This window comes from Hemicordylus capensis, chromosome 3, assembly GCF_027244095.1.
Source record: "Hemicordylus capensis ecotype Gifberg chromosome 3, rHemCap1.1.pri, whole genome shotgun sequence".
NCBI lineage: Eukaryota > Metazoa > Chordata > Lepidosauria > Squamata > Cordylidae > Hemicordylus > Hemicordylus capensis.
In genome coordinates this window covers 3,752,325-3,779,985 of record NC_069659.1, presented here as the reverse complement: position 1 = coordinate 3,779,985, position 27,661 = coordinate 3,752,325, and the positions used below count along the sequence as shown (strand labels likewise).

The 27,661-nt window shown below is 46.3% G+C and overlaps 1 protein-coding gene across 6 annotated transcripts in view; it reads right to left on the bottom strand.

The window, feature by feature from the left end:
• Positions 1 to 27,661, bottom strand: part of LOC128351159 (disintegrin and metalloproteinase domain-containing protein 29-like) — a 55,645-nt gene that overhangs the window by 3,103 nt on the left and 24,881 nt on the right. For 4 of the 6 annotated variants that reach the window (XR_008319613.1, XR_008319615.1, XR_008319616.1 and 1 more), the window contains 11 exons: positions 26,237 to 26,315; positions 24,103 to 24,260; positions 19,670 to 19,835; positions 17,931 to 18,020; positions 14,510 to 14,702; positions 13,141 to 13,246; positions 10,715 to 10,889; positions 9,257 to 9,334; positions 4,539 to 4,650; positions 2,890 to 2,980; positions 751 to 808 (listed from right to left, as the gene is read on the bottom strand). Coding sequence is in view for 2 of the 6 variants with exons in the window: in XM_053310370.1 (XP_053166345.1) it covers positions 751 to 808; positions 2,890 to 2,980; positions 4,539 to 4,650; positions 9,257 to 9,334; positions 10,715 to 10,889; positions 13,141 to 13,246; positions 14,510 to 14,702; positions 17,931 to 18,020; positions 19,670 to 19,835; positions 24,103 to 24,260; positions 26,237 to 26,315 (1,306 nt within the window). In the remaining 4 variants the exon portion in view is untranslated. Of the gene's footprint in view, positions 1 to 750; positions 809 to 1,998; positions 2,161 to 2,889; positions 2,981 to 4,538; positions 4,651 to 9,256; positions 9,335 to 10,714; positions 10,890 to 13,140; positions 13,247 to 14,509; positions 14,703 to 17,930; positions 18,021 to 19,669; positions 19,836 to 24,102; positions 24,261 to 26,236; positions 26,316 to 27,661 lie in introns of those variants that run through there. The other 2 variants (XR_008319614.1, XM_053310372.1) reach the window with 2 other exon arrangements.

Below are 27,661 nucleotides of genomic sequence, written 5' to 3'. Positions count from 1 at the left end.
CAGCAGACCACTGGATGGACTGCTGGTCCTGCTGCACTATCGGGCATCTTCACATGTGTCCTCCTCGTCCATAGTTTTAGGATTTATTTATTTTTTGAAGGAAAAGAGGAGTTTGAGTCAGGAGGTCTGCACTAGAACCTAACAGGGGAAGAGAGCTGGTCTTATGGTAGCCAGCATGACTTGTCCCCTTAGCTAATCAGGGCCTGCCCTAGTTGCATATGAAAGGGAGACTTGATGAGTGAGCTCTGTAAGATATTCCCCTCAGGGCATGGAGCTGCTCTGGGAAGAGCATCTGGGTTCAAAGTTCCCTCCCTGGCAGCTTCTCCAAGATAGGGCTGAGAGCTATTCCTGCCTGCAACCTGGGAGAAGCCACTGCCAGTCTGTGTAGACAATACTGAGCTAGATGGACCGAGGGTCTGACTCGGTAGAAGGCAGCCTCCTATGTTCGTATGCAAGTCCTATGGTGGACTAGTGTCAGGACATCCTAAAACGAATGTCAGGGAATGCCCACTGAAATGCACTGGTCCCTTTGGAATGGCCATTGAATGCATTGAATTTCCGAATAGCCATTGACCATTCCCATCTCCAAGACAGGGCTGAGAGAGATCCTGCCTGCAACCTTGGAGAAACTGCTGCCAGCCTGTGTTGACAATAACTGAGCAAGATGGACCTACAGTCTCGCTCAGTATACGGCAGCTGCCTCTGTTTGTATGTTCTTAACCTCTCAGAGCAGAGCTTTCAGATACATACAGTATATTCTGGAGATGAAACCATGCGGGATCCTTTTCTCCTGAACAGTCTAGCCCACCTATTAATATAATGGAAAGAGAGGTTAGCAGGTCATTGCCAGGGCTGAGCATTCAGGCAGCAGCTTGAAACTGAAGGAGACATTCATGAGGCCTTATTGAAGGGCTTCCTGTCACACACCAACTGCACCATCTGAAAATATGTTCAGGAATTCGACAATCCAGGGAATCAGGGATTCTTCCACTTGGATCCCCAGACGTTGTGGGACTACAACTCCTCCAAGACTGGGGGTGCTGGGAGTTGTACACCCAACCACATCTGGGAGCCACACAGGGGCGTAACTATAATAGGGCAAGGGGAGACAGTTGTCTGGGGGCCCACTGCCTTGGGGAGGCCCCCAGAGGCAAGTCACACGACTGACTCCCCCGGCTGCACACCCGCCCGGGCTTCCTTCAGTTGTATTCATCCTCCGAAACCGATGTGAGTGTGAAGACCTGGAGCTATCAGAACAGCAGGTCTTTCTCTAGTACCATGAAATGACTTGCATCGCCCACAATTTACAAAACCTTTTGAAAAATAATTTAGGATGATGTTCTATTGTGGCACACAGGAGATATATATATTCAGCCTCATTTAAGATTTCTTTACTTCATGAGCTGAGCTTCAGTGAGAGGGGCCCCCATTTTAAAATCTTGTCTCTGGGTCCACTCCAACCTTCCTATGCCCCTGGAGCCACAGTTGAGAACCCCGGCAGCAAATAATATGGAGTGATTGGCTGGCTCACACAATTCTAATTAAGACAGGAGACACATCCCACCTATGGCTGGGAGCTGTGCGGACTTCTGTTTTCTGATCATTTGTGAATATAAAGCCGAGGGTAGGTGGGGTTTGAGAGTCTGCAAAGCAGCATCTGGAGGGCTTTTCACCCAACCACGTTAAAGAGCTGGGTAGGAGCCCTCTGAGTCAGCTGCTGTTTAGCAGAGGGTCACTTCCTCCCCCTTCTTCCTCACTGCTGCTTCTGCTTCTGCTTCTGCTTCTGCTTCTGCTTCTGCTTCTGCTTCTGCTTCTTATTCTTATTCTTATTCTTATTCTTATTCTTCTCACAGATGAATGGAAAATGAGAGGGCACACAGCTGTCATAATGCATCTCCAACACAGGTAGGATGTGTTGGAGACGCAGCTTCTGAAGGCATCGACTCTTCGTGCCAGCAACCCCATTGACCATTACGGGCATTAGGGAAGAGAGACAGTGAATAAGGGGTTCCCCTCTGACCACACTATCTTTGTTAGACTGATAGTCGCTCAGGTTTCATTCTCTCACCGGAGAGAAGGACTTCCATCTTCTCCCTCCTGCTCTCCTGATGTAGTGAGCAGCTAGGCATGTAGGCCTTTCCAATCTCTCTGCTGAATTTCCTAAACAAACAACTTTTCTTAGAACTTTAACTCAATGTCTCCAGACAATATTAAATAGCAGTGCTCTTCTTGCTTGTGCAGTAAGCAACCTGACCCCTCCAAACTCCAATAGGATGTGTCTCCTACCCGATTCAGAATTCTGTGAACCGGCCTCCCAGGTTTGAACCGATGAGGGATTCTTTCCTATTGAGTAACAAGCAACTGCCATTGGACAAACCTTCCCTCTTGGGTGTAACCCGGGGCAGAGCCACCATTGGGTGAACAGGTTCAAAGAACCTGGGCCGCCACCAATCAGGGGCCACGAGCAAGGCCCCAGACATGCCCCCGCATCTGACGTCAGACACAGGGGGTGTTATTTTGGTTCCAAACGGAGCTGCGTGGCCCCATTTGGAACCAAAATCGGCCCGCACTGCATTGGGAGGGAGAGCCGCTCCTGGTCTTGCTGTCAACGCAGCAGGGCTAATCGATCTCCCTCCCAAATGGGGCCGCACAACCCTGTTTGGGAGGGAGACCATGCCCCCGCATCTGGCATCAGATGTGGGGCGTGGCTAGCTAGTCCCCTGCATCCTACGGCAGATGTGGTGGCAGGGCCAGGGAGCAGTGGTGGTGGCCACACACAGGCCGTCGCCAGCCTCCCTACACTCCTGGTATAACCATTAAGCACATGGTGGCAGAAAGGAGATAAGCTTGAGAACAAGCAGGACTTTCAGAGCTTCAGTCTTTACTTACCCAGCCAGATAGTCCTTAATGCCAGCAGTGACTGCCATCAAAAGGAAAGCCACTCCAATCATTGAGCCTAGTAATAAATAGCGTTTAGGTACTGGGGAGGGAGAGGGAGAGAGAGAGAGAGAGAGAGAGAGAGAGAGAGAGAGAGAGAGAGAGAGTCAATTCTGCACTCAGGCAGAGATTGCTTGAAGTGTTCAGGGCCATACGTGGTCCAGGTCACTGCCCCACACAGAAGCAGAAGACAGAGGCTCCTCACATTCAGGACACACACAGAGTGTGAAGAGCAGACACACATTCCCGATGCTGCTCAAATCCTTTGCACACACTCGCCATGTGTGGCTGTTGAACGTGTGGAGGAGAGAGTGAGATCAAGCCACGACTCCTACTCATCGACTCCTACTACTTATATACTGCTTTTCAACAAAAGAGTTCTCAAAGCAGTTTACATAGAAAAAGGAATACAGGCACTCCCTGACTTACAAACACCCAGCTTAGAAACGGCCTGTGTGTACAAACAGAGCTCCATCACATATTGAATTAATGAAGTCCACAACTTACAAATGCCAGCCTATACATACACATAAATTGTCCCACATATGAACTATATGTGTTCCAAATTATGAACATCCAACTTATAAAGAAACTTTTGGAACACAACCCGTTTGTAAGCTGGGAGGAGGAGGAGGAGAAGAAGAAGGAGAAAGTTCCCTGTCCCAAAAGGGATCAGTCTAACAATAAACATAAAGGTAGACAGCAGCAACAGCCAGGGATCATGCTCACCTCTCCCAACCTTGGCTCTCTGCAAATAGTCCAGAAACCCCCCCCCCCGAGGGGTTTTTGGGTTTGGGGGTGGGGGTTGCATTCAGCTTTAACTTTCAAGAGGCACAGATATTTGCTGGGGTGGGTGAATATAGGGCTGCTTCCCTATCCCTGCCAGGGCCTTCTTGGCTGATCTCCTGCCCTTCTTTTCCTTAGTCGTGTGAAACAGAGGGACTGTGTGCAGATGGCAGAGAGGGCCTGATACTTAGCAATAAGAACCACAACAGTGACGGAGGCCTCTGCTGGGCACTTGCCAGATTAAACCCCATAAAAGTGTCCCTACGGATCTGCGAAGTATGGCTTCCGTACTTCCTGTGTTGTGGCACCGCAGGCCCTGCGCTGACAGCAAGGGGCCGTTCACATTTCCGATGCTTTATTTGGGATTTTATCTTTGCGTTATAGTGCGACAACGTTGCAAGTCGGTTGCAGAAAAACAGCTGTATTTTCCCGTTGTAGGAGTTTGAGATTCTGGGGGTGGTTTTCAATATGATCCTGCCAAGCCGAAGCATTTGACCCCTGTTGTAGGGTTTAATCTGGAAAGTGTCCCGCTGGCAGCCCACAGGCTTCATGGGCCATGCCCAGTTCTGACTGCATCTGGAGTCTCTGGCATCTGGTCCAAAACAGAACTGCAGGCGGCGAGTCTGTTCAGGAAAGCATCCCAAGACATCAACTACAAGGGTGCCTTTCTTCCCAGACAGTGGTGAGAAACGATAAACCCTTTGAAACAAAAGGCCAAAATAGCTCTTTGGACTTGGGACAACTGGAGAGAAGGAAAACCAGAACAACATTCTCCACCCAGAAGAACAACCTGAGATTTTGTGATCTAAACTCACGCTTGCGTTCCGGAGGAGGCCCACTGTCAATACTCCCTCCGTATCCTCGGCCAGTACAGTTGGGAGGGGCCCATCCATATGTGCAGTGGCAATTCCTGTGGTTATTGCACACCTGAAATGTGTCAGATAAGTGGCAAATAAGCACCAGCATTCATCTTGTTGATATCTTTGACATGTCTTATTTGCCTTGGTACCAGACACTGAAAGAAGCTGTTTGGTATTGGTTCGCAGACTATGAGATGGATGCCTCCAGCGCCAGATCTATACTTCTGGCTTAAGGCAAATTAAGCGTAATAGCATCAGCCAAAGATCTCGCAGAACTGTAGCTCTGTGGAAAAACCAGGGACCCATCAGTTTCTCCAGGACACCAATTCCAGGGATTCCTTAGAATCGGGGTCCCCAACCCTGAGTCCCCAGATGTGGCTGGGCTACAACTCCCACCTCCCCCAGCCACTGCAACAGCCAAAGGAGTTGTGACCCAACAACATCTGGTGACCCAAGGCTGGAATCTCCTGCCTTATACGAAATCCAGGATGATTAGACCTGAATAATATTTCTTGAGATTTGAAGTGGAATTGCACCCACATGCTCTTGTTAGTAAATCACACCCTATTCCACTCTGTCAGCATCATTCATGGCTAAGTTTTATCAACTTCTTGTGTTTCGCTTTATAGTTTGGGGGCCCTTTGGGACTGGGCCTTCTCTGCAGCTGCCCCAGGGCTCTGAAATGTATTCCCTGTCCAATTAAGAGCTTCTCCATCTCTGGCTGCTCTTAAAAAGAAGATGCACCTGTTTTTCAGAGGCTTTTAGGATCAATTAATTTTAAACTACTTGTTTTATTCCATGAAATTGTTTTGTTTCCCCCTGTTTTATACTTGTATTTTTTCGCATCTGAAAGGTATTCTTGCACAAGATAGAAAAAGTATTGACACTTTTGAACTTTGATGCTGGAGAAGAGTTTTGAGGATACCATGAACAGCCAGGAAAACAAACAAATGGATCCTAGAACAAATCAATCCAGAATTTTCACTTGAGGCACAAACGACCAGGCTCAAACTATCATATTTCAGACACATTATGCAAAGATCCAGCTCCCTTGAGAAGTCCATAATGCTGGGGAAAGTTGAAGGCAAGAGAAGAAGAGGACAACCAGCAGCAAGGTGGATGGACTTGATTTACAACAGCAATGAATGCACCATTGAGAGACCTTCAGGGACAAGTGGAAGACAGATCATCACCCTGGAGAGAATCTATCTATGTGGTTGCTAAGAGTCGACACCAACTTGACGGCACTTAATCAATCAATCAATACTTGTATTTTAAATTATTTACACCACCTAGGGACCCACATACCAGGCAATATATAAATATGATAAATAAAAATAAACAGTGTGTTACAGTCTTGTTCTGAGTTATTTATAAGAGAAGGGGGATGTAATTTTTTGGAAACAACAATGGTAATGACAATGGCCAGGCATATCAGTTGGCACAGCTTTGGTTCATGTACCCGGTCTGGCCCTTCCCAGCAGAAGCTGTGGCACCCCTGCGTGGATCACATCCAGGCTGGAGACTACTGCAAGGTGCTGGTTGCAACAGGGTTCCAGGCTGCCCTTGGAAGGTGCTGGGATAAGTGCAGCCGCCAGACTACTGCGGGAATCTGCTCTCTAGAGCGCCTTGCCTGGTTTTCTTCAGTCTTCACCGGCCCTCTCTTTGTTTGGACTTGCTTGATTTTATTTAATGTTTTCATATTGCTCTTCTATAGAAATATCAGAAGTTCTGGATATTCTATTTAAAATATCCAACAGTAGCCAAAATATTCTTTTAAAATATCAGCATAAAACAGTAATAAAATAAGGAAAACAATGGTAAAAGCCAATGTGAGCACAAAAAAAGATTCTAAAATCCCATGGTTTTTGTGTGTTTTTTAACTTCCTATGTTTGAACTTTTTATTGGCATTGCTTAATCTTAAGGTCAGGAGTTACCTGAGAGCGCACCTTGCCCCATATGTCTCTACCTGTACGCAGGGGCGTATCTAGGGTAGGGCAGGCAGGGCAGGTGCTCTGGGCGCCACTTGAAGGAGGGCGCCATTTTTTAAAATTATTATTATTATTATTATTTAAAGGCCACCGAAAACAAAATGGCCACCGCACAAATGGCCTCTGCAAGGCCCTAGAGGCCAGCGGAGGGAGGTGGAACCTTTGCAGACTCTCCCATGGCCTTTAGGAAGCCAGAGGTGTATCTAGGGAAAATAGCGCCTAGGGTAAGCACTGAAATTGCACCCCCTGTCCAAGCATCTGACACCCATCTTTCAGATAACTTTACCATAATATCAGCTCAAAAATACAAGTCAAGCTCGTTAATCTTTTAATATTTCAAAAACTATTTAGCAGTGGACGTAGCCAGATCAAAAAATGCTGGAAAACTACAAATTTCAGTATGCTGGGGCTCATGAAATACCCAAATACTATGTGGAGATGTACTTGGAAAACTAAACAGAAGTGCCTGTCTAATTCTCTACTATGCATTGTAGCATCACTATTACATCAGTTTGAAAAATCAATGGTGAATTTGGCATTTCCCAGATACTCTGAAAATAATTAAAGGATATGCAGAGAAAACTGTGTCACTACTTGAAATATATTCTAGTCTTTCAGAAAGACAGTTAAAATGAGAGAGCGAGCAAGAAACTCCCAGTGGGCCTTAATATTAAGGATTTCACACTGATTCAAAGACAAATTCACCATTAATAGCCATATTAGCAAGACATCACATTTAACTCACTTATCACAAGAAGCAAAGTCAGAGCAGATGAATACAATCCTAGCTCATAAGCGTCAGCTCAGTATTCACAAGCCCTGATTCTCTGTAATAGTGCCAATCTGAATATGTGTACAGTGTCTTATATTATATTAATTTTTTAATTTTTTTTAACCCGGAGCCCCTTTGGGGGGCTTCCTAAAGTCTGGGGGGGGTTGCAAAGGTTTTCCCCTCACCCCGATGGCCTCTAGGGCCTCACAGGTACCATTTGAGCATGTGCAGTGGCCAATTTTAAAAATATTCTTTTTTTAAAAAGCCCCTGAAAACAAAATGGCCACCACGCATGCTCAAATGGCCTCTGCAAGGCCTGGCATGACCTAGGGCCTCACAGAGACCATTTGAGCATGCACGGTGGCCATTTTGTTTTCGGCAGCCAATATTTATTTATTTATTTATTTTACAGAGCGGCGCCCCCCCCTTCAAGTGGCGCCTGGGGCACGTGCCCTGCCTGCCCTACCCTAGATACGCCCCTGCACTGTACACATATTCAGTTTGGCACTATGTACAGAGAATCAGGGCTTGTGAATACTGAGCTGAAGCTTATGAGCTAGGATTGTATTCATTTGCTCTTACTTCGCTTCTTGTGATAAGTGAGTTTAATGTGATGTCTTAATAATATTAATGGTGAGCTTGTCTTTGAATCAGTGTGAAATCCTTAGTATTAAGGCCCACGGGGTGTTTCTTGCTCTCTTTCTCTCATTTTAACTGTCTTTCTGAAATACTAGAAAATATTCCAAGCAGTGATACAGTTTACTCTGCATATCCTTTAATTATTTCCAGAGTATCTGGAAAAAGTCAAATTCTCCATTTATTTTTAAAACTTATGTAATAGCAATGCTACAACGCATAGTATAGAATTAGACAGGCACTTCTGTTTAGTTTTCCAAGTACACCTCCACATAGTATTTGGGTATTTCATGAGCCCCAGCATACTGAAATTTGTAGTTTCCCAACATTTTTTGGTCTGGCTACATCCACTGCTAAATAGTTTTTGAAATATTAAAAGATTAACGAGCTTGACTTGTATTTTTGAGCTGATATTATGGAAGAGCCCCTGGTGGCGCAGTGGTAAAACTGCCGCCCTGTAACCAGAAGGTTACAAGTTCGATCCTGACCAGGGGCTCAAGGTTGACTCAGCCTTCCATCCTTCCGAGGTCGCTAAAATGAGTACCCAGAATGTTGGGGGCAATATGCTAAGTCATTGTAAACCGCTTAGAGAGCTCCGGCTATAAAGTGGTCTATAAATGTAAGTGCTATTGCTATATTGCTATTGCTATTGCTAAAGTTATCTGAAAGATGGGTGTCAGATGTTTGGACAGGGGGCACAATTTCAGTGCTTGCCCTAGGTGCTATTTTCCCTAGATACGCCTCTGCCTGTACGTTAAGATCTTCTTAAGAGGCCCTCCTGCGTGTGACCCTGCCAAATGAGGTGAGGTGTGTGACTACCAGGGAGAGGGCCTTTTCAGTGGTTGCACCCCATTTATGGAATAGCCTCCCCAGTGAATTTCACCTGCCTTCATCACTTTGTCCTTTTAGACGCCAGGTGAAGACCTTTTTGTCCACACAGGCCTTTTAAATTTGGGTTTTCAGATTTGTTCTGATTTTTAAAGAATGATTTTTTAAAGCTGCTTTGTATTGTATTTTCTTTTTACTTTTTTGTTTGTTATGATTTAATGTGGTTTTTTAAATATTGTATGTTTTAATCCTCTGTTGTGAGTCGCTCAGAGGACAATTTGTTATGGGGTGACTAACGCATAAATCTTATTATTATTAAGTGGAGAGAGAGGGAGGGAGGGATCCTTAAGCATCTTCACAAGTTGGAGAAGCATATCAGAAATGCCAGACACAAAACAAACACCCCTTTACCCATCCAGGTTTCATGGGACTTCTTGCTACTTACCCCCCGGTTGTGACATTTTGAGAAATTGCAATCAAAATTCAGAACTTCCAGCTCAACACATGATCGATTTATGCATATCTAGAAAAGAAGTATAACAAGCGTCAATTAAGTGGTACCATAGGCACCACTTGTTTAACAATTGTACAACATGTGTACAGTGCACCCAGGTGCAGTCATTCACACGTTATACAAAACCCTTATGGGCTTAGCACCTGTATATCTCCGGGATTGCCTCTCTCGGCCAGTTATATCCCATCCTGTGAGGTCTTCTCAGCTGACCCTCCTTAGTGTCCCGGGCCCTGGTGAAGTGCATGGTGCCTGGGCCCATAGGAGGGCCTTCTCTGTGGCTGCCCCTCTTATTTGGAACACCCTCCCCCCCATTCGTTCAGCCCCCTCCCTGGCTGCTTTTAAGGCCCTTCTTAAGACCCACCTGTTTCACCAGGCATTTACCCTTTAATAATTTTAAAAAATTGATTGTTGGTATTTCTGTTGTTCACTGCCTAGAGTCTTTGGAGGAGGCAGTATACAAGAAAATTTTAATACATACATACATACATACATACATACATACATACATACATACTGAATGCAAGTACAAAAGTATACTTCCTATCTGTACCATGCACTTGAAGGGCCTGCATCCAGGTTCACTTTTAAAATGAACCCGGGTACAGTCATTCATACAAACACATATCCAGACATCTGTACACTCATACAGCATAATGTCTGAATAGGGCTCATGACAGCACAGTAAAGCCTGAAGATGTGTAGAAGGTAGACACATAAATCTCTGGAAAACATTCCTCGTTAGGCCCAAAGTTGCAGCAGAAGGTTGACCTGAAGGTCTAACCAGAAGAGCAGCTTGGCTGCTGGATCTGGCCATTGGCCCAGCTGGCCCAGGGCTTGAAAGGAACTAGCTCTCCCCTGCTGTTGTCCCTCCAGCAGCTGATATTCGGGGTGGGGAGGTGGGGGAGGGCATGCCCTTTGGACATGAAGGCTCCAGTTACTATCCAGTCATGATGGCGAACAGCTCCAGCTTCAAGGAATTTGCCAAATTCCCATTTAAGAGGGATCTTCTCAGCTAGTGGCCATCACTTCATCTTGTGTCAGCGCTGCTAGTCTTGTCTCAGATGTGTTAATCCCATCAAGGCAAACCCTTGTGTCGCTCTTTTAATGTCACAATGCCTTTGGTTTGGCTTAGTTGCAATGCTGGTTGTGCACATTAGACTTCCAGGTAGCCTAATCTTTCTCCCCCCCCCGCCCCCCGAGTGCCCCAAGAGATGTTTGACCTGAAGGTCAGGAAGTCTGGAGGCTGAACCGGGCCGCTAAGGAGATTCAACAGCAGGGGACACGCAGCTCTGGAACCCCCAAGGAGCACCCCCGGTGGTCTCGATTCCAGCCCTTGTGCTCACGGCATTTGCCGCCTTTCGGGTCGGGCCATCCTGAGGGAGGGGTTACCTTGCCAGCACCACAGGACGACCCATCTTTTATTGCTCCAGCATCCTCCCCTTCGTGAGCTTTTGTGCTCCAACACAGGACACCGCCCACCGGAGTCTGAACCAGGGCCTGGCCACTCGCCATCCGGGGGAGTCTTTCAATGTTAGTGCACTGGATCCTTCCACAGAGGACATCCCTAAAAGGAAAGCAAGAGATGCAGCTCCAAGGCAGCAGCACTGTGGTGGCTGGGGATGATGGGCATTGTAGTCCAGCAACATCTGCCAACCCAAGGTTAAGAATCCCTAGTCTAAGCAGATAAGAACATAAGACAAAGCCCTGCTCAATCAGGTCCATCTAGTCCAGCATCCGGCGGCTAACCAGGTGCATCTGGGAAGCTTGCAAGCAGAGAAGAGGGCAACTTCCCCCTCCTTTCATGTTCTCTAGCACCTGGTATTCAGGGGTGTCATGCCCCCTCTGATCCGGATGGAAGTATAGTGGTCCCTCGACTTACGAACTACTCGACAACCGAATTTTCCGACTTACAAAAGGAAAAAGTGGCCGCACACTTACGAATTTTTCGACATCCAAACGGAAAACTGTTGGCGGTTTTAGATGCGGTTTCCTCGACTTACGAATTTTAGATGCGGTTTCCTCGACTTACGAATTTTGATAATGTGGTCGTTGCCCCATGGCGAGCAATGCTCCGCAGGAGTTTGCAGAGTTTGCGGAGTTTGCATTTTGCATGCCTTTAATGTGCACTTGATAAAGAGTTTTGCACATAAAACTGGGTGTGTGGGTCTTTTTCCTAGGCTCCGGAACGAATTAATCCGTTTCCAATGCATTCCTATGGGAAACCGCTTTTCAACTTACGAACTTTTCGACCTACGAATGTGCATTCGGAACGGATGAACTTCGTAAGTCGAGGGACCACTGTATACAGTTGCCAAAGGTAATGGACATTGATAGCTCGCTTCTCCACTAATTGGTCTAAACCCCCTTTTAAACTGTCTAGGTTGGTGGCCATCACCACACACACCCCCAGCAGCGAATTCCATAGTTTGACTGTACATGGTCAGGTTGCCAACTGCCCACATTTCGTGGGATGTCCCTCATTTCAGGGATGAAATGTTGGACCCTATAGGGACAGCATCTGTCCCGCATTTTGGTGCTGGTGACCGGATTAGCAGCTTGGACCTCCCTGCTAGCTACACAGCAGCAAGCAGCTTCTGTCTAACTCTCTTTTTCTCAGTTGTGCACACACAGCAGCACGAAACTGATAATAAAAAATTAAGTTAAGGATTCATATAATTCAGTAACATATATGTCATTTGATATTTAGGCTTCTGATTACCACTGCAAACACCTCCTGCCCCCCCAGCCAGCCCTCCCCCACCCCAACTTGTGTCCCTCATTCTGGCAATGAAATGTTGGCAACCCTAACACACGGTGTAAAGAATCTGTCCAGGATCTCCTTTTTGTCTGTCCAGAATCTCCCAGCGTTTAGCTTCAACGGAGGACCCTGGGCTCTAATATTATGAGAGAGGGAGGAAAACTTCTCTCCATCTACTTGATCCACACCATGCATAAACTTATACACCTCTATCGTGTCCCCCTCAGAACAGGGATTCTCAGACTTGGGTTCCCAGAAGTGGTTGGACTACATCTCCCATCATCTCCAGCCACAATGGCTTTTGGGATGATGGGAGTTGTAGTCCACCTTCTTTCAGAACTAAAAAGGCCCCAACACTGTAGACTTTCCTCATAGGGGAGTCGCTCCACCCCACTGATCACCAGATGTTGTTGGATGACAATTCTCATCGTCTTTGTGCATTATTGTGCACACCTCTATCATGATCCCCCTGCCTTACCCACCTTCTTTCTAAACTAAAAAGGCCCCCAAGTTCTAGTCCTTCCTGGCGCTTTCCAGATTATCCCCTACAACAGAGTCACAACGTATTGGCTAAGTGTGCTTCCGTACGTCCGGTGTTGTGACACTGCAGTCCCTACGCGGTCAGCAGGGTGCCGTTCGCATCTTGGATGCCTTGTTTTGGATTTTATCGTTGCGATCCTGCCAAGCTGAAGCATTTTACCACGGCTGTAGTGGGTAACCTGGAAAGCGCCCTGATAGGAGAGTCGCTCCAGCCCCCGGATCTTTTTGATCTGCCCTTCTCGGCAGCTTTTCTAGCTCTACAATATCCTTTGGAAGGTGTGGCAACCATCACCACATCTGGTAACCGTGAATTCCACAAATTAACTGAATTCCATTACAACACTGCCATTACAAAAGGGCTCCCTCGTTCTGTGGCTGCAGGCGTGTGCGTTTCTGGTGGCAGACAAGCATCTTCCTGCTGTGCTTTGCTGATTTATTTCCCCTTTTCCTGCCACCCAGGAAATCCCCTTTTCCTGCCACCCAGGAAATCAGACACTTGGCCACAAGCACAACCTACTCTTCTCTGCATTTCTTGTACCCAAGTCTGTCCTGTCCGCAGTTGCCCGTCTGGTCACCTCGTGTGTTCAGTTCCTTGTAGCAACTCAGTGGAGCCTCTGTTGCATCTGAAAATTGGAGAGATATCAGGGCAAGGCAAGGGAAGCGGGGGCAGAGGAAGGTGACATCTGCCAAGGACAGAGTAAAGGCAGCTTTTGAAAAAGGGGAAGAAAACAGACCCACCCTGTGGAGCACAGTTGTTTCCAAAATGGCTAACTCCCCTATTGGTCTATTTCCTTCATGCTGAGATTCCAGATAGAAGATAAAACAATAAGAACTTCCATTTGAACCAGGGGCAGATTAAGCTTTTTGCCGCCCATAGGCAAAAAGGCTTTTGCACCCTTTTACCTTAAACAAAAAAAGTTTGCCTTCTTTTTTTAATAAGGTAAGCGGGGGGGGGACTTTCTCCTCGCCCCCTCCACCCTTGCTGCAGCTGCCGCTGCCCACAGAGAGGGGCAGCAAAATTTGAGGAGGGGCAAAATTTGCTGCTTCTCAAATTTTGCCGCCGTAGGCAAATGCCTGCTCTGCCTCTCCGTTAATCCACCGCTGATTTGAACTGTACATCCAGAGTGACTCAAAGTGATTCTCAGGTCTGCACGTAATGATTTGCCCTGCTTCAATCTGGGCTGCAAAACAGTTTTTAGTGCTAAAATAAGGGGGCCGACATGCTGAGCAGTGAACTGCCAGGGGGGCTATGTGAGCTCCTCAAAATTAATTTTTTAATTATTTATTAACATATTTTTATGTTATGTTATGTCCAAAACTCACGCCTCTGGGCAGTTTACAACAGAATAAAAACAAAGTAAAACATTCATTAAAACAAAAATGAAAAGTTTAAAACATTACAACTACTTAAAATTTTAAAAACAATATTTTAAAACAGCATTAAAACCATTAAAACAAAAGCTGTCAGAGATGGGGAGGCTCTTATTTCACTAGGAAGCACATTCCAAAGCCTCAGGGCAGCAGTGGAGAAGGCCCGGCCCTGAGTGGCCACCAGACGAGCTGGTGGCAAATGCAGACGGACCTCTCACTCAAAATCCCACCTCAAAATCCCAACTGTGCTCTTGCATGAATACTTAAACTGGCGCAATTGCACTTCTGCTCACACTGAAAATAATGTAAGTAGTGTCCCGTTCACAGAAGTGCAATCATGGCAAAGTATTTGTACCAAAGCACTCTTGCGCAATAGCACCAGCAGTCCTAGTCCTGTTTAACGTGCTGAACTCGAATACAGCGTTTGGGAAATAACATCTGAAGAGGATTTTAGTGTTTGGAGGGTTGGACAAATCTTCCAGGTAAATATTGTAAGAAATAAATGTTATGCTTACCTGGTCCAAAGAGATTTTTGCAGTGTTGGTGGAGGTTAAGGCACTTCCCCATATAGCAATTCTCACGGGTGCCGCATGGCATCCCATCTTGGATGTACATATCTGATGGGCACTCTTCAGAGGTCCCACTGCAGTATTCGGGGAGATCGCATTCAGAAGCCGGTTCTCTGCAAACTCTTCCTTCCTGTGCAAACTGTTGGAAAGAGTAAGCCAACACATAAACAAACAAGACCCCACCACCACCACCATGGCTGATAGAAGCTGGAGAGACCCCTTTGGATTTCAGTTACCAGCCTGCTTACATCAATGGCTCTGGCTGACTAACATGCACAAAACAGACTATCAGTGAAATGGAAAAATATTAAAAATGCTAACTTCTATGCCACCAGTTTAACGTGATCATGAAATGCCAGCAAAAGATTCTTACAAGATTCTGAAACAAGTTCAGCTGGGCGGTCAAGAAGGCTGGTGGGAATGGCTGGCATCCCACATGCATGAGAACTTTCACTAGGAACACTTCTCTGCAGAGGCCATTCTGATGGCACACTGGTGCACAGATGGTCTAGTTAAGGGCATGGCCTCCAACAATCTGACTGAAATGGGGCAAATGAGGAGGTGGTTTTGTAGAGCCCAAACATTAAGGGCTTTAGAGGGCAAAATCAACATCTTGAACTTAATCAGGATGGAATAAACATAGATTGATAGAAAGCTGCCTAATACAGAGTCAGACCATTGGTCCATCTCACTCAGTATTATCTACTCTTAACTGGCAGCAGCTCTAGTCTCTAGGTTTTCAGGCAGGTATTTCAGGACTGAACCCAGAACCATGCACATGCAAAGCAGATGCTCTACCACAGAACTGTTGCCCCAATATCATGCAGTTGTGGGACTGGTATAGAATCCATCCACACAGACAACACCTTCAAACAAGTAAAGCAATGAGTTTTGAGTTTTTATTGCATCTCATCATATTTCATTGCATTTATATTTCTGTTTTTGTAGCTGGGTGGTGCCACATTAACAGGAAGGTCAGGATAAGAATCCATCAGGGTCTGGAAAAAATCTCTCATTAATAATTTTGGGAGAAGGCAGGGCAACCCATTGGCACTTCACCCTGTCTTGCTACCCTGATTTGTGCTACCCTGATTTGTGCTTTGCTTCTTTTTTGCTCCCTGTGAACATTTATACCTCATTATTTGGGTACAAACCTTCTCATAGAGCTAGTCTGTATGATACATTACCGGTCCACATGATTAGAAAAGGAACAATGTACCATTAGGGGTAGGGGTGGGTGGGGGACGGTTAGGTTATAATTTTGGTTGGATGGGTTAACAGTCCAAAGTTTATTTTTCAATTGATCTATGTAATCAATTGAAAATGAAATGTAATTGATAATTGAAATTTAGTTGATTTTTTCCTGATTTTTTTTTAATTTTAGAAAATTAATAACATTCTATTTAAAAAGAAAAAGAAAGAAAGGAACAAGCCGAGAGTGCACCCATCGAGATGTTTTCTGCGGACATCCTGATGATGCCATGATGGCACATCCCTTTACTGTGTAGGGGTGGGCCATTCAGGTGAGCAACCCACCCGCATGTGCAGGGATGAAGAAATGTTGGCTCTATCAGCCAGACAAAATATTTTACTCGTCAGATGGTTCCTCAAGCTATGTTGGTACATTACTCATCAGGACTTGTCAGGCATCATTTTTTGCTCATCACAGACTAGTAGACTAGTGGATTTCCTCAGCCCTTCGCATGTGAAAAAGGGATGGGCTGAGAGAGCATTAGGATGTCTTACACAGGAGACATCCTAACAGGTGCACTCTCGGCACACCCCCTTTCTAATTCTGTGAGCCAGGATGTTATTGTCCAAACTGGCCCATAGGTGATGATCTTCTGGATAAAAGGCCCATTAAGTCCACAGCCATCTTCCCATCCCTCCTCTTTCATTACCAAGAGCAGTCTCTCCTCTCCACTTTTTAAGATGGTTTTTTTGCATTAAGGTACTTTGCTAAGGTCTTCTGATAATTTTTTTGGAAGGTAGAGATGAAAGGGTGTTGTTTCTGACCTCCTATGCACACCGATTCTATCTCAAGTAGGGTTGAATCCTCTGATTGATCAAGCAATTAAAACTCTTTTAATATATTAAATAGGTATCCCCAATTAACTGGACAATTTTTAAATAAATAAATAAATAAATAAATAAATAAATAAATAAATAAATAAATAAATAAGAATTGCAGCTAGAAGGCACCATTCTGACAGAAGCATCCCCCCTTCACTTTAACACTGGAGAGAATGCCCCTTTTAAAAACAAAACCCTTTTCTTCAAAACAATTTAATTTGGGTCTCATGCAAATTTTATTAATAAATCAAAACTCATTTGCTTCATTGACTAAGACATATTTAATCAAGTGACAAACCAGATCTCAAAGCACCCCCTGCCCCCCCAATTTTGGCATGCAGCATCAGATACCCTCAGATGCAATGATGCTGATTCATAGAGCTGGAAGGAAGCCCCAGACACTGGAGACGTGCTGCTTAGTGTGCTAAGATAGGAGGCAAGCAGAAGTATAGGGTGGGACTGGGGGAAGAGCTCTGACCACCACTTGATCTTTGCAGGGGAACACACCAGCCATCCTGGCTTTAAGAAGGGTTTGGATGACTTCATGGAGGAGAGGTCTATCAACGGCTACTAGTCGGAGGGCTACAGGCCACCTCCAGCCTCCAAGGCAGGATGCCTCTGAGTACCAGTTGCAGGGGAGTAACAGCAGAAGGGAGGGCATGCCCCTTTCACCTCTTGCCTGTGGGCTTCTCAGAGGCATCTGATGGGCCACTGTGCGAAACAGGATGCTGGACTAGATGAGCCTCCTTGGGCCTGATCCAGCAGGGCTGTTCTTATCCCTGGGGGGACACTAGCCATCTAGTTGCCACCTGCCAATCTCCATTTCCCATCTTCAAAATGGGAACAATTGTTGTTTGAACAACAAAGAAAATAAACCGCTCCACATGGGATGGGTGCATAGCTCAGTGGCAGAGCATGTGCTTTGTGTGCAGAAAGCCTCCTGTTAAATCCCCGACATCTCCGGGTAAGCCTGGGAAAGACCCCTGACTGAAGCTGCAGAGAGAGGCTGCTACCAGTCTGCACCTGACACATATCAGCCTATCAGACCCTGGATGGACTGAGGCAGCTTCCAGGGTTCCCATGCAGGAAAGTACAGGAATGTCTAAAGCCAATGGCTCGGGCTGCAATTAAGCCAGATCCTAGGCATCATATAATTAAAACAACTGATTCTACACAGGGGGTTGCCTTGGTCTCCCCAAGGAGTTTGTTTAGACAAGAGCAGAGCGGAATTGGGTGGACTTTAAGCATAAGGGGACACAGTGATCCAAGGCATCCGCTGCTGTGCTTCTCTTACCTGACATTTGTCACAGCAGGGTCCACGGAGACATTCAGTGCCTGTTTTCAAAGTACAGCTCTCCAAGCAACAGCCATTCTTTCGGCACGCCTGTCAGTACAAGAAAGTCAAGAGCAGATTAGCAGCTCTTGGGGTCCTGGGGCTGAGTGGCCTTGGACCACAGACCCCTCCTATCCACCCCCATAGCGCTTCCTACCCATCCGGGTTGCTTTCCTCTATTTAACCCTCTGGGCGCATTCCAGATGACCCACTACAACCGTGGTAAAATGCTTTGACTTGGCAGGATCAAATTGAAAATGGCCCCCAGAATCTACAATGGAAAATACAGCTACTTTTTTGCTACAGACATACAACGTTATAGCACTAAATCGCAGCGATAAAATCCAAAACTAGGCATCCGAAATCTGAATGGCACCCTGCTGACAGCATAGGGACTGCGCTGTCACAACACAGGAAGTCCAGAAGCACATTTAGCAGGTATGTTGTGACACTGTTGTAGGGGTTAATCTGGAAAGCACTCTGCTTCCAGAATGGGAGGGGGTGCATTCATATATAAGCCAATGTTACCCTGAAGTCCTTGTGAGCTATCAGGGAACACTTCAGACGCAATTCAGGTTTTTCATTGCACATTAGAGTGTAGCCCAATTTATATCCAAAGTTTTAAAAAACCCCACTTTTACGTCGGGGTGGGGTGTTTTTTTGGCAATTTTGAGCTCACAGTAAACCCACAGTAAAGCCTGCTGTCTGGGGATGCTCCTGCTAAAACCAAAATGAAACCAAATGAAAAACAAAAGAAAGCACGGCAGTCGGTCTCATCCTTCCCTAACCTTCCCTCATTTTACAAATGAACCATTTTCCTAGCAATTTTACAATACATAAGCAATGAAAGAATTTCAGGCATGTTTTGAGCTACTCCTCAATATCTGCTCTCAGCAATATTTCCCCCCCTGTAACCAGAAGCAATACACCCAAGGAAGCCTTTGGTCTGGCTGTGAGGAACCACCTTTAATTGACATGTTTGCTGTAGCTAACACTGGTGGGCTCACAACAGCATGTAAAATATGAATCGGTTTTAGATCATGGGTGTCGATTCCCTGTCTCTCCCAAGAGGTCTCTCATCTAAATGCAAGGTCTCTAAATGTTGGAGATGGAGTTCCAGTACATCGACCTTTTGCACCAGCCAGGGGCATTGGGAGTAGAGGCAGTGAGTGAGGGTCTCCTGACCTGTCCCTGCTTTGCCTCTGCTCTGTGACCCCTCCTGCCTTGACTCCTTCTCAGGTACTTCCTGTAGTGAGTCAGTCCTCTTCCTTTCCTCTTGGAGAGCTTTCTTTGCTTCCCTAAGGTCTGTCTTCTCAGTTCAAGGTCTCTAAATATAAGCCAGACCTGGAATGAATTCAAACCAACTTCATCTACCAGATCTTCTCCCCAAATGCCCAAGACCTGAACACTCTTTTCTGGGAATCTCATAGCCCCCTTCTTGTAATATATTCCCAAGATTTGGGAATGTAGATTGAAGAATTAAACTGGTAATGTACACCAGAGAATAAAAAATGTGATATAAATCTGAACTAAGGGACCTGCCTTGCTACCAAACCAGACATACTAAAGAGCCTCAAGACTGATTAAAATGAAAGTAAAATATGAGGAACCCCGGTTGCCCTTGAGAAGATGCTAAACACACATCCTATTAATCCTGTCCCTTGCGTCAAGTAAGCAAGCATGAATGCACCGTCCCCAACCTCAGTTCTCCCGCAGTCACACTCTTCATCTCCTTCCACTATGCCATTTCCACAGGTCTTCATCTCAAACATCACATGAGGTCTGTTCAGTAGACAGACTGTTCCTGGCCCTTCTAAGAATTCATAATACACATCTTTGCTGCAGTTACTCAATCGATGACATTCTCTGAAATACAATAAATACAAAAAGCTGCTAAGCAAAACATTAGTCCTTGTCTATCATGATGGTTTTACCGGGTTGCTCTGCTACTCAACAGCTCCCCAGAGCTTTGTCTCTAACTTGAATTAGGTCGAGTGGTGAGGCATCTAAGCATGGGGTGGGTAATATAATATCAGAGGCGTATCTAGGGAAAATAGCGCCTAGAGCAAGCACTGAAATTGCGCCCCCTGTCCAAACATCTGACACCCATCTTTCAGATAACTTTACCATAATATCAGCTCAAAAATACAAGTCAAGCTCGTTAATCTTTTAATATTTCAAAAACTATTTAGCAGTGGATGTAGCCAGACCAAAAAATGCTGGAAAATTACAAATTTCAGTATGCTGGGGCTCATGAAATACCCAAATACTATGTGGAGGTATACATGGAAACCTAAATAGAAGTGCCTGTCTAATTCTCTGCTATGCATTGTAGCATCACTATTACATACGTTTTAAAAATAAATGGAGAATTTGACTTTTCCCAGATACTCTGAAAATAATTAAAGGATATGCAGAGAAAACTGTGTCACTGCTTGGAATATATTCTAGTATATCAGAAAGACAGTTCAAATGATATAATAATAATAATAATAACAACAACAACAACAACAATATGAGAGAAAGAGAGCAAGAAACTCTCAGTGGGTCTTAATACTAAGGATTTCACACTGATTCAAAGACAAACTCACCATTAATATTATTGACATCACATTTAACTAACTTATCAAAAGAAGCAAAGTAAGAGCAAATGAATACAATCCTAGCTCATAAGCTTCAGCTCAGTATTCACAAGCCCTGATTCTCTGTACATAGTGCCAATCTGAATATGTGTACAGTGACTTATATTATATTAATTTTTTATTTATTTTTTAACCTGTAGTCCCTTTGGGGGGCTTCCTAAATGCCGTGCGGGGGGTGTCTTCAAAGGTTCCCCCTCCCCCCGCTGGCCTCTAGGGCCTCACAGGGACCATTTAAGCATGTGCAGTGGCCATTTTATAAAATATTTTTTTTCAAAAAAGTGGCAGCTGGAAACAAAATGGCCACTGTGCATGCTCAAATGGCCTCTGCAATACCTGGCATGGCCTAGGGCCTCACAAAGGCCATTTGAGCATGTGCGGTGGCCATTTTGTTTTCGTTGGCCATTTTTTAAACAAATTTAATTTTTAAAATGGCGCCCCCCTTCAAGTGGCGCCCGGGGCATGTGCCCAACCTGCCCTTCCCTAGATACGCCCCTAGGAATATAGACAGAGACAACAAGAGTGGGGACAAAAGTAAAATGTTCGCTTAAAAACAAAAATAGTTCAATTCAAACGGTAGAGACTTTGAAAATCATTAGATATGAGAAACAGTAACCATAAGAGAACACATAAAATTAGGATAAACGCATCCAGCTATCCTGTACTCTGTACTAAGTCAGGAACTCACCTGGAACACTCCCAGACGGTGATTTTACATTGCTTCCCCACGGAAGAGCAGGTGTGTGTCCACATATTGTCTAGATTTATATCCAAGTCCCTGCGAGCTATCGGGGAGCACTCCACACACAATTTGGGTTTTTCATTAGGCATTGGAATGTAGTCTGATTTATGTCCAAGGTAAAAAAATAAATCCACTTTTTGCATCAGAGTTTCTGGGCAAATTCGAACTTGCAGTAAAGCCTCGCAGCAAACCTGCAGTAAAGCCTGCTGTCTGAGGAAGTTCTAGGAAGTCTCTTGGACAGCTCTCTCTCTCTCTGCTCTCAAGAAGACCTCTTTCTTTCTGCCCAACACTGGCAGATTCTGGTGAAGTCTGTTCCCTCTGTTGCTCTGACATCCAGCTCTGCTGAGTGATTTCAGCTCCAGCAGCACCCTTGCTGGCAATTTCCAGGAGCTTTCCCAGACAGCAGCTTTACTGAGGGCTTTCTTTGGGGCTTTACTGTGAGTTCGAATTTGCCCCCCCAAAACCTGACACCTAACCTTGGGCATAGATTGGGCTAGGCACCAGGGTGCAATGAAAAACCCAAATCGTGTGTGGAGAGTTCCTGGAGAGCTCCCAGGAATTTCAACTTCAGTCTGAATGATATGTGAATGTACATCCTCCATTCTGAGCTAGAAGCGCCATCTGGAAATGCTCCAGGGAGTTTTCCGGACTACGAGATTTGCAACGGGTAAAGCGTTGCAAAGTGTGACGGAATAGTGCAACGGTTTAAAACCTCAAGTAAAGTGTCATTCAATGCTTTGTTGTAGGCTGGTGGCCATTCATATTTTCCATCCATTTAAATGTGTTTTCAAGGCAGGACTGTCCATATTCTCCTTGAAACGCGTTTATCTGCCCCTCCTCCTGCTCCATTTGGGCCAATGGAGTTGCAGTGGTGGGGGGAGCCGTGAAAATGTTCCTTGTAACTTCTCGGCTGCCTTGTGTAAATCCTCCAGCAGGGGGAAGCACCATTCCAAAACAAAAATCTAACTTTGTATTGTGTCATTCCAGTTTTGCACAAGCAATAAACGGCAGGGCGGGGGGGAGGTTAAAAAAAATTGGAGTGGGGTGAGTGAGGAGATCTTTCGGAGTGACAAAACAAGGGAACTGCTGGGGGGCGGTGGGGGGGGGAAGCAAAGGGAATCCTGTGGCGAGCCAGGAAGGGGGAAAGACAGGAACAGGCACTCCTCCAGAGAAATCACTAAATGAATGAATGAATGAATGAATGGATAAATAAATAAATAAGAGGGAGGAGGCAGGGGGAAGGGAGCGCTCCTCCAGTGAGGGCTGTGGGATTGCACAGAAGTAAATGAATCATGATTGAGTTCAATGGGCTTCTTTTTAAGTAAATGACTGTTCTCTCTCCCTGCCCTTTGCCTTGTAGTAAGCAAGTGGGATTGCACAGAAGTAAATGATTTAGTTCAATGGGCTTCCTCTTCAGTAAAAGTGCACAAGAAAGGGTTGGATTCAGAGATCTGCAGTGCACTAATATGAGTCTTTGGCCAAAGTAGCAAATTTAAAGGGGAATGCACAAAAGAACCCCGGTGGGGGTGGAAATAATAATATATATTTTAAAAACCCTCTGATCTCCTCCATCTCCCCCCCCTTCTGTGTTGACAAGCTCAAATTATATTGGAAGCAAGTGGAGGAGGAGGTAGGGGTGTGGTTTGGGATCTGTGCGGAGGAAAGGAAGGGGAAGCTGAGATTTCTCCCTGCCTGTTTCTCTCCCTGCGTCGAGGGGGCAGAGGAAGCAAGCACAGACGGGGATGGGGGCAAAGAACTGCCCATACTGCAACACGCTGCAACACATATACTCCATTGCAAGCCTCCCTACCACAGAAAAATACAGCTACTTTCCTGCAATGCTATTACCACAAGGCATTGGAAATAATAATAATAATAATAATAACAATAATAATAATAATAATAATAATACATTTATATCCCACTCTTCCTCCAAGGAGCCCAGAGCGGTGTACTACATACTTGAGTTTCTCTTTCACAACAACCCTGTGAAGTAGGTTAGGCTCAGAGAGGAGTGACTGGCCCAGAGTCACCCAGCAAGTCTCATGGCTGAATGGGGATTTGAACTCGGGTCTCCCCAGTCCTAGTCCAGCACTCTAACCACTACACCACGCTGGCTCTCTGTGAACGGCACCCCGCGGTCAGCGTCGGGACTGCGGTGTCACAACACAGCAAGTATGGAAGCACACTTCTGAGATCCGACGTGACCCCGTTGCAGGGTCTAATCTGGAATGCACCATAAGGTCTCCCAAGCTCCTTCCTCCGAAGGAAACCAGACATGGGTAGGGCTGCCCCTGGAACGACCCACTCACCACCCAGGGAAATGGGGAGCACTCCACAGTCTTTAGGCTTCATTGGCCACAGCCGAGCTAGCGAATCGGGGGCAAGAGGGACTCCCAAAGGAACAACCTTTTCCATTGGCAAGGAAAAGACTGGCAAGCAAAGGGACTGGTAAGCTTGGAAGTGAGCCTGACCACCCATTTTCAGAAATAAGTTCAAGGGAAACCAGCGTGTCCGCGGGTTGGGCTGACTAGAGCTGGCAGGAACCGAATCCAAGTGTATCTTTTGCTTGCAGAGGACAACGTTTTTAAAAAACGGAATTAAGGTTGACTCAGCCTTCCATCCTTCCGAGGTCGGTAAAATGAGTACCCAGAATGTTGGGGGGCAATATGCTAAATCATTGTAAACCGCTTAGAGAGCTCCGGCTATAAAAAGCGGTATATAAATGTAAGTGCCATTAAGCATCACTCACGCGACACCTGAAAACATGAGGCAGTGGCCTGGCTTTGCGGTGCAGTCACAGTCACAGCGTCTGCTCTTCTGTCCTGGAAGATCATCATGGACAAAGCCAATGCTGTGGCCTAGCTTGTGCGCAGCAGACACGCCGTCATTCGTTGCTGAAGAGGAAGCCTGTGCGCAGAGGAAATCGACAGAACATCCGAAGACCCCTGCTCTGGAAAGCCCACGGGCAAGAGGGGAGGGAGGGCATGCCCTCCCTGTTGCCGAGGCTCCCCTACAATTGGTATTCAGAGGAATCCTGCCTCCGAGACTGGAGGTGGCCTATAGCCATCAAGACTAGTAGCCATGGATAGACCTGTCCTCCATGAATTCATCTGACCCCTGTTAAAGCCATCAAAGCCTGTGGCCATCATCACATCTTGTGGCAGCATGTTCCACAGATTAATGACGTGTGCAGAAGTCCTTCCTTTGATCTGCCCTAATATCCTGCCAGTCAGTTTCACAGGAAGACCCCTGGTTTTAGTCTTGAGAAAAAATTCTCTCTATCCACTTTCTCGACACCATGCATAATGGTTGCATTTGACACAGGGCTGTATGTATCCCAGTCCTCAGCTCTCTCTGCTCCATCACTGCTGCTGCTCCACATCCACCTGGCTCCTGGGCAGCAGGAAGAAGGAAGCTCTTGTTTGGGGCTCTCCTCATTCCTGCTGGTGCAGAGTCCCTTGGTCAGGGAGCAGCTGCCGGACGGCAGGAGGGAGGAGAGGCCCGGTGGCAGCTTCCTCCTTCTGCCTGGCCCAGGCCTGGCTACAGATGAAGGAAGCGGTCCAAGAGGTCCAAGGGCGAGAGGTTGTGCAGCTCTGCCCTAGAGGCAGAACTTATGTTAATTAGCAAAGACTTAACAACCCTTCTCAGCTGAGACTTCATGAATTTGACAGTCCACTTCAAAGAGAAAAACAGCACTTAAACTTTAACAAACGTAACAGTAATTCTCTCCTATAAGAGAAAGAAGGACAAAGACGACTCCAGAAGTTGGTTAATTATTCTGTGGCTCTACAGATTCAGAATCCATTCCTCATCCCAGCTCAGGAGCAGCAGAGAAGCATCCCTGGAAGAAGCAACTTCACATTAAGGACCAAGGTTCCTTTCTTTGTTGAAAGAGGAGGGAATCCAGAGTGGGGTATGAGAGAGCAGTCCAAAATTCCAGGTTGGAAACCTTGGCCAAACCATTAAGTTTCTTGCAGGAGACATTTCCCTCCTCACTCTGAATGTTCTGTGTAAGCAGGCCATGAAGGCAGTAAGGCAGAGGGAGACCCAAGGGGGTGCCTGTCTCAGAGTGGGCAGCAGCAGGACAGGCAACCAGGAGCGATCTTGTCATGTCTTGACCTGTCCCCTTAGCTAAGCAGGGTCTGTCCTGGTTGCATATGAATGGGAGACATGATGTGTGAGCTCTGTGAGATATTCCTCTTAGGGGATGGAGCCGCTCTGGGTAGAGCAGAAGGTTCCAAGTTCCCTCCCTGGCTTCTGCAAGATAGGGCTGAGAGAGATTCCTGGCTGCAACCTTGGAGAAGCCGCTGCCAGTCTGTGAAGACAATACTGAGCTAGATAGACCAACAGTCTGACTCAGTATATGGCAGCTTCCTCTGTTCCTAAGTCTTTGCCAATTAAGACAAGTCCTGCCTTCAGAGCAATTGGGAAGAGCTAACCCACTCTAGATGCTCCACTCTACCAACAGAGCAACACACACAGCATGCGAAATGGGCAAAATTGCGCTAGCAGAAGAATTTGGTTTAGTTGTGCTAAAATTGGGGATTTGCAGAACTGCACTCTAGCGCTCTTGTGCAAAGGTTGCCATTCAAACACAGGAAGTGTGCTGCTATTGGCCAAGTGTGGTGCAGCCCCAAGCATGCCTGCAATAGCACAATGCTAGTCTGAAGCACAAGCACCAGGCTAAGCACAACTAGCTAGCGCAAAAGCCTTGCATGTGCGCCGTCTCATTCCACGTATAATGCATTGCTCTGGATGTTGGCCAGTGAGACTAAAAGCTCTAAGCAGCAGAGGTGTTTCTGGGCCTGATGTTAGTCTAGAAAATATGCACAGGAAGGGATGAGTGGCTGGTGTGGTCATACTGTGTGGGCTACTCCACTTACCTTGACAGCAGAAATGGAGGCATGGTTATAAAGACAAAAACGTCCTCCCCACGACTTTCCAAAGTCCTTGCCTTTAAATCTGGAATACCGAAGATGTAAATGACATTAACATGTTCCAAGAGGTACAGTCACCGTTGGACAGGGGGGTGGGGGACAAATGTCCCTGGGTCAGCAGTGCCATGACTCTTCTGTCTGTGTCAGTGGTGCCACTGGGCATGGATTCACAGCCTAGCCTGCTCCCCCAACTGGCAAGGGTGAGCATTTTCATCAGCTGGAAGCTTCTCACACGGGGCTTTTGAAGCCCTTTAACAAACATCTCCTCCGGAATGGAGGGGGTGCGTTCACAAATTGGCTAGATTTACCCCAAAGTCCCTGCGAGTTATCGGGGAGCAGTTCACACACAATTTGGGTTTTTCACTGTGCATTAATGTGTAACCTGATTTACATCCTGGGTTAAAAAAATCCACTATGTGTGTTGGTTTTTTAGGACTTCAGGTTTGCAGTAAAGCCTCCGTGTAAACCCACGGTAGAAGCTGCTATGCGTAAAGCCCCTGGGTTCTTCATTTATCACCCTCATGAGCAAGGAAGAGGAAAGAAGACCCAGCTGGCAAAGAAAACACTTGCCCTTGCCAGCTGGGAGAGCACAACCGGCCACCTATCCAGGCCCAGTGGGGGCAATGCCCGCTGCACCTGTCCTGCTGCCAACCTTTCTCCACCACTACATGTACCAAGAGGCAAGAGAAGGTCTCCCAAACTGAACAAGATGGCTGAAGAACTAGAGAAAAGTTCATATCAGAGGGTCACGGGGGCGAGGGGCGTGGGGAGCCTCCTGTGGGGCTAATGGCGTTTGTGCAGAATGGCAGTGTTCAGGAATTCAGTGAAGCTGGAGTGTGTTTGCACACTGATGGTCAAAACTGGCCAGTGCTCACAGCCCATTCCCATGTGGACTCCTCTGCACAGATTACCCTAGGGAAAAGGGAACTCACACCCAGCTGGGGTGGCTGAACTAGTGCCCAGAGTGACAGCCATGTTTGGGGCAAGGAGCACAGAAGGCAAGGAAGTGTTTCAGAGTTCACTAGACTAACCAGCATTGCAAGAGCTGCTTAGCCTCAGCAAGGGGGCCGCCACATCTGGCCACTTTCCAGATTAGCCACTCAACAGCAGCAAAATGCTTCCATTCAGGCAAATCGCATTCAAAATGTAAACAGCGGGGGGAGCCGTCTCGTGGAAACTAACAACAAAAAAACCCAGCAACTTTCTTACACCGGATATACAACGTCATAGCACTATATCGCAGTGATTAAATTTGAAACAAGGCATTGGCAATGTGAACGGCACCCTGCTGTCAGTGTAGGGACTGCGGTGTCACAACATAGGAAGTGTGGGAGCACCCTTAGCAGGTCCGTAGTGACCCCATTGCAGGGT